This window comes from Molothrus ater, chromosome 6 (assembly GCF_012460135.2).
Source record: "Molothrus ater isolate BHLD 08-10-18 breed brown headed cowbird chromosome 6, BPBGC_Mater_1.1, whole genome shotgun sequence".
NCBI lineage: Eukaryota > Metazoa > Chordata > Aves > Passeriformes > Icteridae > Molothrus > Molothrus ater.
Window position 1 is genome coordinate 3371120 of NC_050483.2, and position 14074 is coordinate 3385193.

Genomic DNA, 14074 nt, shown 5'->3' on the forward strand with positions numbered 1-14074 from the left:
AACCCATCTCCACTTTGGCAGCTTTGTTATTGTTGATGCTCACCTTCCAGACTGAGGTTTTAGTCTGTTTTATTTGCCTGGGGTTGTTGCAGTCCCACAGCAATGCTGCACAGTGGGAAAAGAAAATGCATAAATATTGACTAAGCCTTTGGGTTTGATGGGGGATGGAAGTGATGGGAGTAAAATGCAAGAGAGACATTTTCTAGTTCTGATTTTCCTCTATTCCTTCTAAGAAAAACTCTAGGCAGGTCCCAAAAGGTGTCATAAACCCCTGTGTTTTGTGCATTTGGCTGGCTATTTCCCTGGGTACCTGTTTGTGTGGATAAAGAAATGGTTCCTGAAAATCTGCTGGACAAAGAGAAGAAAAGCACATCCCGGGACAGTCTGCAGGGACCTATCAGCACTGCGCCTGTCAGACCCATAAAAGCTGATGCACAGATCACAGGACTGCACAGAAATGTGGGGAACAAAGGAGACCCTCACAGGTGCACCAGTCCCACTCTCAGGGAACACCTGGATGTGGCCCCCTCATTGTCCCTCCACTCATGAGCTGCTCATGCATTCAAAACATGAATGCGCAGTGTGAGAAGCTGCTTGCTTTTACTAATGGAATCAATTTTTTGGTGTTAACAGCCACTTGATTAATAAATGGTGTTCTAAATAAATATAAAAGGTGTTCTAATAAATATCAGTTGTGAAGGGAATTTGTAGCACACACTTAAATTCCAACCAGAAGATTATTTTTCAGTCAGGTGGGATTTTTTTCCTAAATTTGGTAATAGCAATTTAGTTTAACAGTAATGTAAAAAAAAATAAAAAACAAAACCAATCCAACCAAGCCAAAGCTTGTGTCTCAAAGCATTTATTGTTTATTTAACAACAGCAGTGAGGTTTCTGCTCAGTAAATGAACACAAGTGTGAGCAGAACATACAGGACAAGACATGTTTACAGAAACTTGTGACTGAAAGCAGGGAGAACACCTACCCAACACACTTCAACTTTTTTGATATAAATATATGTGCTTATAATATGCATTTGAAAGCATGAAGGGAAAGGATATGCAAAGACCATTTAAATTATCTCCAGCTTCAGGTTTTTAAAAAGCGTGGAATATACAGTTTAGTACCAGCAAAAATACACAGAAAAATAAATTTTTTTTAATTGTGCAACATGTGTTTTCTCCAGGAGGAGAACTTACATGGGACACTGTATGGATCTGTTTGAAAAAAAGGCTTGGAAAACTGAGAAACAGGAAACCTGGAAGAACTTAGGCATGCATTTTACTGTCAAATTTTCTCTATCCCTGTTTCCCTCCCCCTTAAGCTTTTAGAAGCTGTAAACAATTTTGGTACAGCATATAAACAGGAAAAAAATACCAATTCCATCTACCTACCTTTTAATGATCTTCTGGTTCATTTAAAAAAATGGTGGCATACAGAACCTAGAAAATTGGCACAACCTAGCAAACCTAGAATGAGAACCGTCATCCCAGCAGCAGCCTGGGACAGAATTATTTTAATCCCTTTGCCACTCCCCCCCACTTTTACTACTGTTACACCCCTCTCCTCTAACAATTTACCCCAACATGGAATCATTTAGAGAGATTATACAGATTACAAATTAATTCCTGGTTAAATATCAGCTACATTTGGTGAGCTGCTAACATTTGTTTAACAGAAAATACTCTGCCACTTCAGCTTTTATGCACTGGATATCAACTATGCAGACAAAATTCTTCTCTCTTTTGGACATACCTGCAGGATGAGGGACTCTTTATCACCTTCTAATCGTGCCAACCTTTCTTGATAAGTTTCATTATTGGATGAATGATGGTTCACCTGTGACTGGGACGGAAAAAAAAGGTGCTGTGAGAATTTTTACAGTTAAAGTTTCAAGCAACAGTTAATAAAAGTTTTGTATATTAAGCAGTTCTTAAAAAACAAAAAATATGAAAAAATGTGTGTATAGACCAGAACTGTTTATTTCATATGTATTAAGCCTGTAAATACTGGACATTAAAAATAATGTACATTAAGAATGTACCTTTTTTAAGCTGCATTCTGAATACTCTCTCATTTCCAGCATTCAAGAGTGGTAAATGAATAGACTGATATTCTCTGGAAAAATATAATTTCAATGGAAAATACCATCTTACCAAAACAAAACCCTTTTAATTTGAAATATCTATTCTTCACAGTAATGAATCTTGTATTTACTTTACTTTCATATTTTACTTTATAGTAAAAATTGCTATAGGCGTATTATTCCTAGAAATTACTGAAAGAAAATTACAAGTTTTTTGTTAGCAACTAAAAATTTATTTAAAGGATCAAATTCTTATCAGGAGCTACTTTAGCCACCCAATTACTTAGGGACTTCCAAAAGGCTCTAGGGAGCAAAACCTTTTAAAATATGGCCTGTCCTTAACTATTATGTTCCATATCCTATTAATTTTAATACTTCACATAGAAACACCACCATTAAAAAAAATATCTGTGGATTTCTTTAAGTTTAGAAGAGTCTCCTCAGTTCATCCTGCACACTGAAACACTGTGAGAAAAGGAGCTTCTTGCTCAGAGCATCAAAAGTAACCTGAGCCCCCAGAGGTTGATTTCCCAGCTCCACTGCAGGCACTGCATTTCTGCCAGGGAACATGACACTCGCCCTGGATTTTCAGCTCATACAGGAATCCAAGGAGCTCCCTTCCACTGCAGCTGTCTGCTCATTTATAGTTACTTGCACAATGGCACCAACAGAATTATAATCCTCCTTCCCCAGATGCCCTTTCTTTTTCAACTCAACATTTGTGAACAGATTTAAAAAAAAAATTAAATATATTTATAGCTTCTTAATCTATACTGAGGCCAACAGGCCCAAACCTAAAACAAATGCTGAAAATAAACATGGTGCTATTTGATTTGAGTTAACTAAAATCAAGAAACCAAATTTTTATCCAATCAAAAGACATTTTTCAAGCCATAAAATGCTGAACTAGATCTAAGTGTGGCAATAGATATAAGTGTGGCACCTTTGTAAGCTGAGAGAAAATGAGCACCCTTATCTCTGATTATTTTGAAAGAAATTGATAGGATCACAATGGCACCAACAAATAGGGGCTGAAAGATGTCTGAAGAGATCTTCTGGTTCACTATTCCATCCTAGGGCCAGTGAATATTTGCAATACTCTTGTTTTGTCTTCTTCTAAAGACCCCCAGGGATGGAACTCACAGCTTCTCCATCTACTTCTTCGCTACCCATCATGAGAGCATTTTTCTTCATGCTTAATCTGAATCATCTCTTCAACTTCATGGTTATCATACCACCATAAATTAAAAAATAGGTCCTTCCATTCACTTCAGAGATTTTTTACATATTTGAATATTATGTCTACATCTCTAATTAGCAGGTCCCTCTTCATGCTGTGAAATAAAATACAAGTTTTTCTGTCTTTTCCTCAGAGATTAATTTTTCAATATTTGTTTTGTTGCTTTCTTTTAGTTCCTCTTCACCAACTATTTTGCAACTTCTTCTGAAATTAAAAACTTAAGAGGAGACATAGGACTCCAGCTGAAACTGGCTTGAGTGGTGAAACCTTTTCACAGACCCCTGGGCCATATTTATTTCCATATTAAACATACAGTGAAATTCATATATTTTCAGCCTAGGACCTATAACTTGCAGATCCTTTCAAAATGCTTTTATTTAGCTGCCAGCCCATTCTTCATTCTGCTTTTATTCTTTGTTTCTGCTTAAATGTATAACTTTGAGCAAGTCAGCACCGACTCGCATTCCATTATTGCGTTCCATATTACTTTTCCCGTGCATCTGGCTCTTATGTTTGAACCATGTCCTTTAGCATAGCTGCAAGGCCCTTAACTAGAATCACCTCTAAATTCAATAATCTTGGTCTTTTGTGCTTGTTTAAGGGGCCAACAGGAACGCTGAAAACAGAATGTGCAGGTGCTCACTCCACACCTCACTAACCAGCCCTCACCATAAAAAGATGAATGTGTTAACTCTACTCAAAATTTACTTTTGTCACAAGTTTTTGACCAAGTTTTAGGGATCAAGACCTCAGAGAAATGGCTCTAAATATGCAGATGTGAGGTCAGCCAGAAAGGCCTCAGATAAGCACAGGAAGGTACAGTAGACAGAAAAATGACCTGCTAAATAAAAGTATCTGATTGAGCAGTTGTTTGAGCCTCGTGCCCCAAAGTAATTCTTTGTGGCACGCATAAAGACAAGATATAACAGTGTAACATGAACCAAGGCCATCTGTGGATGATTGGGGAGCATTCTGCAGTTGTGAGAGCCAGGACTGATAGGAAACTGAGCAGGATGTCACATGTATCAGCAGAAATTAAATACAGAACCCATGGCACAAAAGACATGAGACCACAGCTTGCTCTAAGAACTCCCAAACAATAAATGAACACTGGTCATGTGGTCACACGCGTCTAAAAGGGTGAATTTGCAGGATTTCCTATGAAGTTGTTACTTCAGAAGATCCAGCATTAGAGACCAAAAATTGTTACCTGGGCTAGACAAATTGTAAGCCAAATATGTTAACTATGCCTCTTCCAATGAAAGAATGAGAGAGATTGCACAAAACATGTTAAAAAGTTTATGATAATAAAGTAGAAGGAGAGATATGCTAAGGCAAGGTTGCTAAAAATATGCTGAGAGCAGTACCACTGCAGATAAAAAATCAACTGCATGCCATAAATACTTTGCTTACAGGAATCGTAGAATTCTTAAGACTGGAAAAGAGTTTTAAGATTATCAAGTCCAAGCATCACCACCACCATTTTCACCATAAAACCATGTCCTCAAGTACCACATCTACACATTTTTTAAACTCTTCCAGCAATGGTGTCTCCACCATTTCCCTGGGCAGTCTGCTCCCATGTTTTACAACCCTTTTTGTGATGAAATTTTTCCTAGCATCCAATCTGCACCTCTCATGGCACAACTTCAGCCATTTCTCTCATCCTGTCGTGGCTGCCTGGGAGGAGAGGCCGATCCCCACCTGGCTCCACCCTCCTGTCAGGTAGTTTTAGAGAGTGATAAAGTCACTCCTGAGCCTCCTTTGCTCCAGGCTGAACACTCCCAGCTCCCTCAACTGCTTCTCACATGACTTTTTACCCTCTAGACCCTCCCAGCTCTGTTTCCCTTCTCTGGATCCACTCCAGGCCCTCAGTGTCCTTCCAGAGCTGAGGGACCCAGGCCTGGACACAGCACTCGTGGTGTGGCCTCACCAGTGCCCAGCACAGGGGGACAGCCACTGCCCTGTCCTGCTGGGGACAATATTTCTGTGCCATTGGCCTGCTGGGGACAATATTTCTGTGCAGCCCAGGTGCCATTGGCCTTTTTGGCCCCCTGGGCAGAGCTGGCTCATGTTCAGTCACTCTCAGCCATTACCCCCAGGTCCTTTTCTCTGCCCAGCCATTCTGTCCCCAGCCTGCAGTGCTCCACAGGGTTGTTGTGAGCCAAGGACAGCATCCAGAACCTGGCCTTGTTGAATCTCACACCATTGGCCTTGGCCCATCTCTCCAGCCTGTCCAGATCCCTCTGCAGGGCCTTCCTGCCCTCCAGCAGATCAACACTCCCACCCAGCTGGGTGTTATCTTTGTCCTTACTGTGTGTACACTCCATCCCCTCATCTAGGTCATCAATAAAGGCACCAAACAGGGCTGGTTCCAACACTGATCCCTGGGGAACACCCCTGGTGACAGTCCCCAGCTGGATGTGGCACTGTCCACAACTACTCTGTGCCAGGACATCCAGCCAGGTTTTACCCACTGAAGAGTGACCTGTCCCAGCCATGGGAAGGCAGGAGCTGCAAAGAGTTTCTCGGAGCACCTGTATTACAGTCTCCTTAGAGATTTTGGATATACCTTACTGCCCATCAGATGGCAAGAGATATTAACATAAAAGTTTCCTGGAATAATTCCAAATCATCTGTTCATCTGTAACTCCCAGTTCTAGAGAAAGAAAATAATGAGAAAAGAAAGCTTTCCTTTTTTTTTTTTTTTTTGGGTCAAAATGCATTCCATCACCTGCTTTATCTTCTTTGTTTTATTTTCCAAATCTTCTCTTTGGAATATGCTCACTGATTTAATATAAAAATAATATTGGAAAGTTGCTGGGAAGGTCTAAGTATCACTTACATGATCCAGTCATTACTGAGTCCTCCTCAAAAAAAACGGCTTGAATTTTCCTTCTCATGTGACACACAAAAAAATTCAGACTTTGGAGAACAATTCAATAGCTTTGATTTAAAATGGGGATAACCAGCAAATGTATCAAAGGATCTGGCAAGAAATGTTGGTCAGTTGATGTTCTCCTCAGGTGTGCCTTTTCAGCACCAAGAATCTCCAACACAGCTAATTTTAACCCTAACCCCTCCAACTCCTGAAGCGGTCAGCAAGCTGTGACTCAGAAATTTGTCACCAACACCATGGATCTCACCCTGGGCTGTGGAGCGGGGAGGAGCTGGGAATAGAAACCTGGCAGTCACTTAAAGTGGTGATTTGTGAGCTTTTTCAACAAGTCACCCGCCTCTGTGAGGAGAGAGATTATGTCATAACCCTCCTCTCTTCCTCAGCCACATGGATCACCTTCAGCTCCACTGGTACTTGCATAGCATGCCTTTGGTAATGATAATACTTGTAATAATGGGGAAGATTAGGGACATGCTCGATGTGCTGCTTTTTGTTGTAGTTTAGAAGCTGAAAACAAGGAGTACTTGGACAGGATACCTGTGGTAATGATAATACTTGTATTGATGGAGTAGATTAGGGACATGCTCAATGTGCTGCTTTTTGTTGTAGTTTAGAAGCTGAAAACAAGGAATATGGCCAGCAGAGTCCAGGCAGTCAGCTTTACCACAAAGCAGCACCCAGCCCTCAGCACTGCATTCCAACACCAGAAAATGCACACTGCATTCTCTCCTCAACCTATTTGGAGTTGACAATATTTAGAAGTGCATGGTCTTTCCCCCTCTGTAGCACTCTTTTTGGTCACTAGAGTTACGGCCTGAGTCACAAGGAGTTGTGTTATGATGAGTGATGAGTGAGCAGCTTACACAGTAAACTTTTATTTGCCTCTGACTGTTGAAGCAAAAATTTAATCTCTTGGCATGTTAGTGCTACCTCAGACACACACCCATCTCAATGGATGTGCATTCCCTCAATTACCTCAGAGGAGGAGGAGAGGGCTGGAACACAATTTCTGGATCTATAACTCTTGCCTTTCATCTGAAGGCAATTAGTAAATCAACAGCAGGATTTTTTATTTGCCATTGTTACTGGTTGCTTAAATGAAAGTAGCAGTCACTTGAAAAAAGCTGACAGCGCATAGTCTGAAACTAAGCAAAGGCAGAGCTAGGTAAATTTTGGTAGTCCTTAAACCAAATGAATTTTTAAACAAATATTTTTATTTTATCTGGATAATTTTTCTAAATACTTATTTTTTCCCTCCAGACAGTTATATGTCTTAAAAGAAAATATCCTTACAGAAGCCACAAGATTCACCTTCAATATCTTGAATTTAATAGCTACATCATGGTTTTGATCACTCCACCTCTTGCTGGTACAGGTTAAGAATCTCATCCAGAAAAAAAGAAAGGCATAATGCCAATGTACACCAATTTCAGGCCAGCCATCAGCTCTGTGCCACACAGCTTGAAGTGAATATTAGCATGTATGTTAATAATTTTGGGCTATAAATACATGTCTATGTACCAAAATATAGGTTGTATGGTGTTTATCTGGAATGGTGTCTTTTAATTAAGGTTGGGTGGAGAGATAAGAATAAAGCAACAGAATGACACAAAATTGTATGTCAACCCTCCAAGCCAAGCCCCAAGGGAGGACAAAAGAATATTTGTTAAAAACGAGACACTTCCAGGTTGTGGGGGTATCTCAAGTCCCTTAGTTTGCAAATGAAACTTTAAGAGATCCACACTCAGGCCCTGTGGAAGATCCCAGTATTAATTAGCTGCAAAACCCATTCCCCAGACTGCCCAGCACTGCTTTATGACTGTGCTGCTGGCCAAGCTGTGAATTTAAAAGCACAATGTTTATACACAAGGAACTTCCCCTGCCCTCTCTCTTTGGCTCTGTCCACATGCTCTCAAGTTTTCCTGCCCCCACTTTGTCCATCCCTCTGGCCACTCTTGGCCCAGCATTTCCACAGGTCATGTGGACACCAATAAAGTCCAGTGGAAAGAACTGGAGTGTGGTGACACATTATTTCAGTTTGATCTAAATAATATTTTTTCCCCTGCTGCTGTTGCAAGATGCCACTGTACACATTATGTTACAAGAATTTTGCTTAAAACCAGACCCTCCATTATAAGCATCTGAAAATAGCAGTTGTATCTGTTGTTTTGCCTGCCTGGGTCTTGTGATTTTGTTTTTTTTTTTTGCTGCCCTAACCCAGTCCAAGCCACAGATACCACTTGTCAAAGGAATTTGGGAGCAGACTGCTTAAAGTTCTGGGAACAATGCAAGATCACTCTCAGTCCTCCTCCTTTCCTCCCATGTGCTCACCCCTTTAAAGAGCTTGCAAGGAAAAGCAGCAGTATTGATATTCTCCTTTATGTACCTGACATAAAGGGAATAACATGCAGCAACAGCAGCAGCATTGTTAATTGTAAAACCTCATGCTCCATTTGAACACCATGTCCTTTCAGAGCACAGCCCTCAAGCTGATGGCAGCAGACCTCATTAACCTTTTTGTTAGCAAACATGTCTCCACAGAAATGAAATTTCTGGAAGCAGAAGTGGCAGACACACCGTATCCATAACCTCATTTAAATAGCAAATTAATATGTGAGCTCAAAATGCATGTTTTTAAAGAGGTAATTAGCTTTAACTGCACAGAGCACAGGTTAAACTAAGTATAATGTTACCAGAAGATACTTCCTGTTGCCTCTTCACTATCCACTCACTTCCCATTTAATCCCCTCCACAAATGTGAAGTTTCCAGGATCTGATGCAAATATTTGGTAAATTAACTTCAGGACTCCTAAGCTCTTATTAAAGACTGACACATCATTGATATTTTACACTTATTCAAGAAACTACCCAAAAGAAATGCTCCTAATCACATTTCACATTAGAATTGACAGATATTTTGTGTTTATACAGCTAATAAAAACCCAAGAGAGCATTTTTATTCATGTGTGCATATATATAGACAGGCAAGAATTTGCAGGAAAAGTGCACACAGGGTAAAACAGAATTTAAATAAGGAGAGAATCTGCTTCTTTCATGACACACAAATGCATACTCTAATTTAAAAAACAGCCTATTCTGAGGGATCTAGTCATATCCCATTCATGGATTTTTCTAACACCAAGAAATAAATACTCAGATCATAAAAAAACCTAAAAGCTGACAAAAACAAAGTGATTTTTTCAACGTGATGAGAGAACTGCACAAACCTACTTTTAAAAAAGGAAAAAAAAGACAATTTCATGCAGTTAATCTATGCCTGGGCAGTTCATCAACAAAACTAACAAAATTAACAGCCTTGCCTTTAAAAAACCCCATCTTTTTAGCAGAGTAACAGGCACAGAAGAAAACCACCACCATTTTTACCCGAGACAAAGGCATCCCGAAAGGTCTCACACAGTTACCCCGATGAAGAATCACTTAAGTGGAGATCTGGTGCAGAAAACTTTTCCCTTTAAAACACAGCATGGTAAACAAGAGAGCCTCTCCTCTCTTTTGCTATATGTTGTTACCATGCAGGATTTGTTTTGTTGCACTGCAATCCCCGGAAGGCACGAGCACTTGCCAGAATCTATTGCCATTTGCTCAAAGTTTGATCCTAGAGTTTCATTTTTAAAGACAAAGACAGCTGATTTTCTCCCCCCTCCCTAAGCCTCCTCCTCCTACACCAAGGCACGTCTTTAATTCACCTCTCATGAAGAAACTCACACCATTTAAAGTCTGAGGCACTAAATGAGTTTCTTTTCGCCAAGCAGAGAGTCCTCACTGAGATTTTGCTAAATGTGCACTTAGAAAGAGCAAACAAAGCCCAGCAAATTACTTACCCTCTTTAGCCACGTGAAGTGCTTGTAAATATCAATCTCACCATCCATGCTTTGGGCCCATCTCAGCAGTCACATTCCCAGGGTTAAAAGAAACTTTTGGAAGCAAGCGCTCTGCTTTGTTCTACAGGATGTAGCTGTGATTTCTTCCCCTTTCAACCCTCAACTTCTGAAATTTTCAGTGCCTGGTCATATTTTAAGCAGAATCCCCTGCTCCTGTCCCACAAGGCTTATCCCAAAGGCTTCTCACAGATGTATATATAACACACAACTGTATAAACTTCAGGCTCCCCCCCCAAACATCTGGTTTTTTTAAACAGCAGATCAGTTTGCAGCAAGAACAATACAAGCCTAAAAACTTTAAAAAGATAACTTGCTAAATGATCTTTAAAAAAGGATCTTTCAAGAACAGCATCAATCTGCAGGAACTGTTCCCCTTTAATGCTGAATAACAAGCTAAAAATTATTAAGCTGTCACTGAGAAACTATTCTCAAGTAGTGCTTTCTCTGGCTTTCTGTTTCAAGAGTGGCTGGAACTCATTACCAAAGACCCCCTATTTCCTGTCTCTGTTCTGCTCCCTGTTTATCGTAACACTACTCAGCCTTCTCAATTTATTTCAGGCTCAGACTAAACCTAAAAATAAGTTCTCCTCTTTGAATTACTTGCCTGTTCTCTCAAAAGACATTATAAAAGGGGAGGAATTCAAGGACAATCCTGTGAACAAGATAATGATCCCATAAATACTGCTATTGCCAAAGAGGCGATTTTCCATCCTAACAGAAGATGATGATACCCTTCCAAGATATTTGTTTGCTCCTGCTGAAGCTGAAATCTCACAGCATGGCAACTTTTCAAACTTGCAACACCAAGATAAATACGTGTGGAACGCAATGCTCTGGCAAGAAGGGAAGTTTAAAGCATTGCCTGTTATTGTGGTGTCCTCTAGTGCCTCCGCACAGCAGTTATCCATAACTCCTAATTTTTCCCAATAAAACTCCAGTTTCCAGTGTTGTTTCTCCCCCTAGTTCAAAGTGGCTTTGGCCTTAAACCAGGCAGCTGATTGTTACACACACAAGGACAACTGCTTGGGCAATGCCTCCTCAGACCCAAAGGCAGCTGCCCACACAGAATCTTTGTGTTCATCTCAGAACATTTCCTTATCTCCTCACTGCCTTCAGCTCCTACACCCAGACTGAGCCCTGGGCTTAGGGAGCCATCAACCAGCACTTGGGAAGAACCAGTGCCAAAGCTGCCTGTGGTAATAATGTTATACACAAAGGACTCAAAGTCTGAAGCTGTAGAAAGCCTTTCCTACAGGGACCAGCCTCACTCAGGCACCCACCCACATTCCAGACTGGGGAAGCCACATATATGTGACAAAATTTCTTCAAGGGGATGTGCATATTTCAACCATTCTTGGTCCTTTTGACCTGATGGAGCTCTTTTGAGAACCTCCTACAACACAAGGTAAGAGGGAAGGATATAAACCTGGACTTTCAGTTCCCTTCATATATTTATTATCTGTTCTTACCTAAAGTCACATGACAAGAAAAACATGACAATTTTTTCTGCCACTGCTGCAACTCTTCTAAAGGTGCTGGGATACCTAAAATCACCAGTAAGTGTGAGGACAAAAGACCTGCCCGTTTCCAAAAGCAATGCTACAAGACAGATCTGACTTGGGTTGCCCTGAGCATAGAATATATTTATTTTATGCTGTCTGAAAGTGGATGAGAGCAGTTATTCTTGAATAGCTAATACTATCTGGAAAAAAATCTTAATGCATCATGAACGGTGCATTTAAAAAAACCCCAAAAACTTTAATAGAGTACATTTCCCTGTGCATGACAGCTGATATGTCATGGCTGACAAACTGGAGACTGAATAGAGGTTGTCTTGACATAAAACAAGAATGTCCAACAGTATAAAGCATTTTTTTTCCCCAAAAAACCTTGTTATCTAATTATGGAGATTAGAAAATACATCCAACTTTATCTCACGGCTTGGATATCCCCTAATACCACCACTATGGAGCCTTAAAATTCCACATTTCATCCATTTCAAAGCATCGGCTCCAAGACTCCCATTTCAGTCTTATTCAGGGAAGAAGGAAATGCCTCTCTTAAAACACTCCACCACACTTTATCAGCTAATGATTGTGTTTTTAATTTTAAAAACTACAGAAAAGCTGTGTTACTGAACTACCTAGTGCCCCAGTGTGGCATCTGCATCCTTTTCCCCTCTGAAAACTATTAAAAATGACAACATACCTTACTTCTACCTTGTCGCTTGTGGAGATCATGAGAAGAAGCCTTAGTTTCTGTTAGTCATTCTTCCTGATTAGAAGGTAAGTGAATTTTCTGCATCTTATCAGCCAGAATGTTGACAGCATACATTCCAGACAGTCACATGATCTCTGGGAGCATGTCACCTGCATTCTGAACTTTACATCCTGCTTGAGCTTTGGCCTGAAACTCTCAGTAACCAGCTGAATGCAAATCTATTGCCCCAGATTTGCTTAGAATGCTTTTCCATTTCACTGGGAAAGCGGGTTAGCTTCTCTGGGCAGTGGGAAAATAAGGAAAGCAAGTTGCACTCTCAGCATTGCTTCATCAGGTTCCCACTGTATTTTTTTCTTATTTTCAGGAAATTCAGGTCTGTGTGTAGCTCTTCACTCAGCACCAGTTTCTGGCTCAGTGGAGAGCTAAAAACAAAGACGCAAAAGCTCCCCCACTTCCCTACAGAACCACCACCCTCAAGTGTTACCCCAGAGAGAGGCTGATCCAGTTTTTGCTCTCTTGCCCCATCAAATTGTTTGTTTTCTCCAGTGCTGTCCCCAAAAGTAAAAGAACACACACATTATGGCAATACAAATGCAATGTAAGGCAGTAAAATATTTTACTATGCCATACTTCCATAGAAAACTGCCAGACTTGATTGGACTAAAAACTCCATTTGCAGGACACCAAAGGAGCCAGCCCAAGAACTTTTAGCACTTTTACATTTTTGTGCTGATACACAACCAACAAAGCCCACTCAGCTAAGTGAGCCATTGCTTTTAGCCAGCATGTCAAACACTTCAAACAAGGCTTGCAGTCTCTTTTAAATAGCAAACAAACATGCTGCAAGAGCTTTGAAACTGCGAGCAAAAATGCTTTAAATGATGATCAGCCACACTTCTCATGTCCCTCCATTCCACTGTGAAGAGCCAAGAAATCACCCAGAAATCCTCTTAGAACTGTGGAGGGAAAGGCAGTGTCTGGTGTTTTTCCTCTTCTACCAACACTGAGCTGAAGAAGCACAGAGCTGTTTGCTTTTTCACCACTTTTCCTCCTCTTTCTCCCACCCAGCTAGGGTCCTATGGACACAAAAAATTATATTTAGTAGCACTGTTTTAGCAATTTTACATTTTATTTGTGATAAAATGTAGGTTTTGGTGCAGCCCAAATGCAAATGGTCAATCTTCTTCTTCTATTGTCTCTGAATCTCCTGGGAGATTAAAGGGCAAAGGAATTGGAGGAGTCAGAGCAGTCCTCCAGGTCTTCCTTTTCATCAATAACTTCTAGATTGTTCTAGTTTCAAATTTCAAATCCCATCAGCCCCTGAAAACACTTAAAGAACTTACACTTGCTCCCTTAGGCCAAGAAATGAAGTGTCCAGGTTTGCATCCTCCCAGCCTCGTCAGGGGAGCCCAGTGAGGATGGCCATGCTACAAAAATTTACTAATTCCCAAGAATTATTATGTTGATTGTTAATAACGGATTCGATATTATTAAATTAATAATATTAATACTATTAAATTAATTATTATTAAGCAATAGATGAATTAATTGTTATATTAATTAACAAAATTATTATTTAGGTAATATTAGTAATTAAATTAATATAATAGTAATAATGATGATAATGGTGATAATGATAATAATCAACTTTTCCTTCATCTCTTCCTCTGCATATGTTTTTTTAAAATTTTGTTTTTCCCCCCAATGCTAGTGTCTGGGCTGCTTTG

At 40.1% G+C, this 14074-nt stretch overlaps 1 protein-coding gene across 14 annotated transcripts in view; it reads right to left on the reverse strand.

Annotated features, from left to right (window-relative positions):
- PPFIBP2 (PPFIA binding protein 2) overlaps window positions 1-14074 on the reverse strand; it is a 94939-nt gene that overhangs the window by 40256 nt on the left and 40609 nt on the right. For 11 of the 14 annotated variants that reach the window (XR_004980264.2, XM_036383395.2, XM_036383405.2 and 8 more), the window contains one exon: window positions 1756-1845. Coding sequence is in view for 13 of the 14 variants with exons in the window: in XM_036383395.2 (XP_036239288.1) it covers window positions 1756-1845 (90 nt within the window). In the remaining variant the exon portion in view is untranslated. Of the gene's footprint in view, window positions 1-1755; window positions 1846-10067; window positions 10453-14074 lie in introns of those variants that run through there. The other 3 variants (XM_036383402.2, XM_036383406.2, XM_036383401.2) reach the window with 1 other exon arrangement.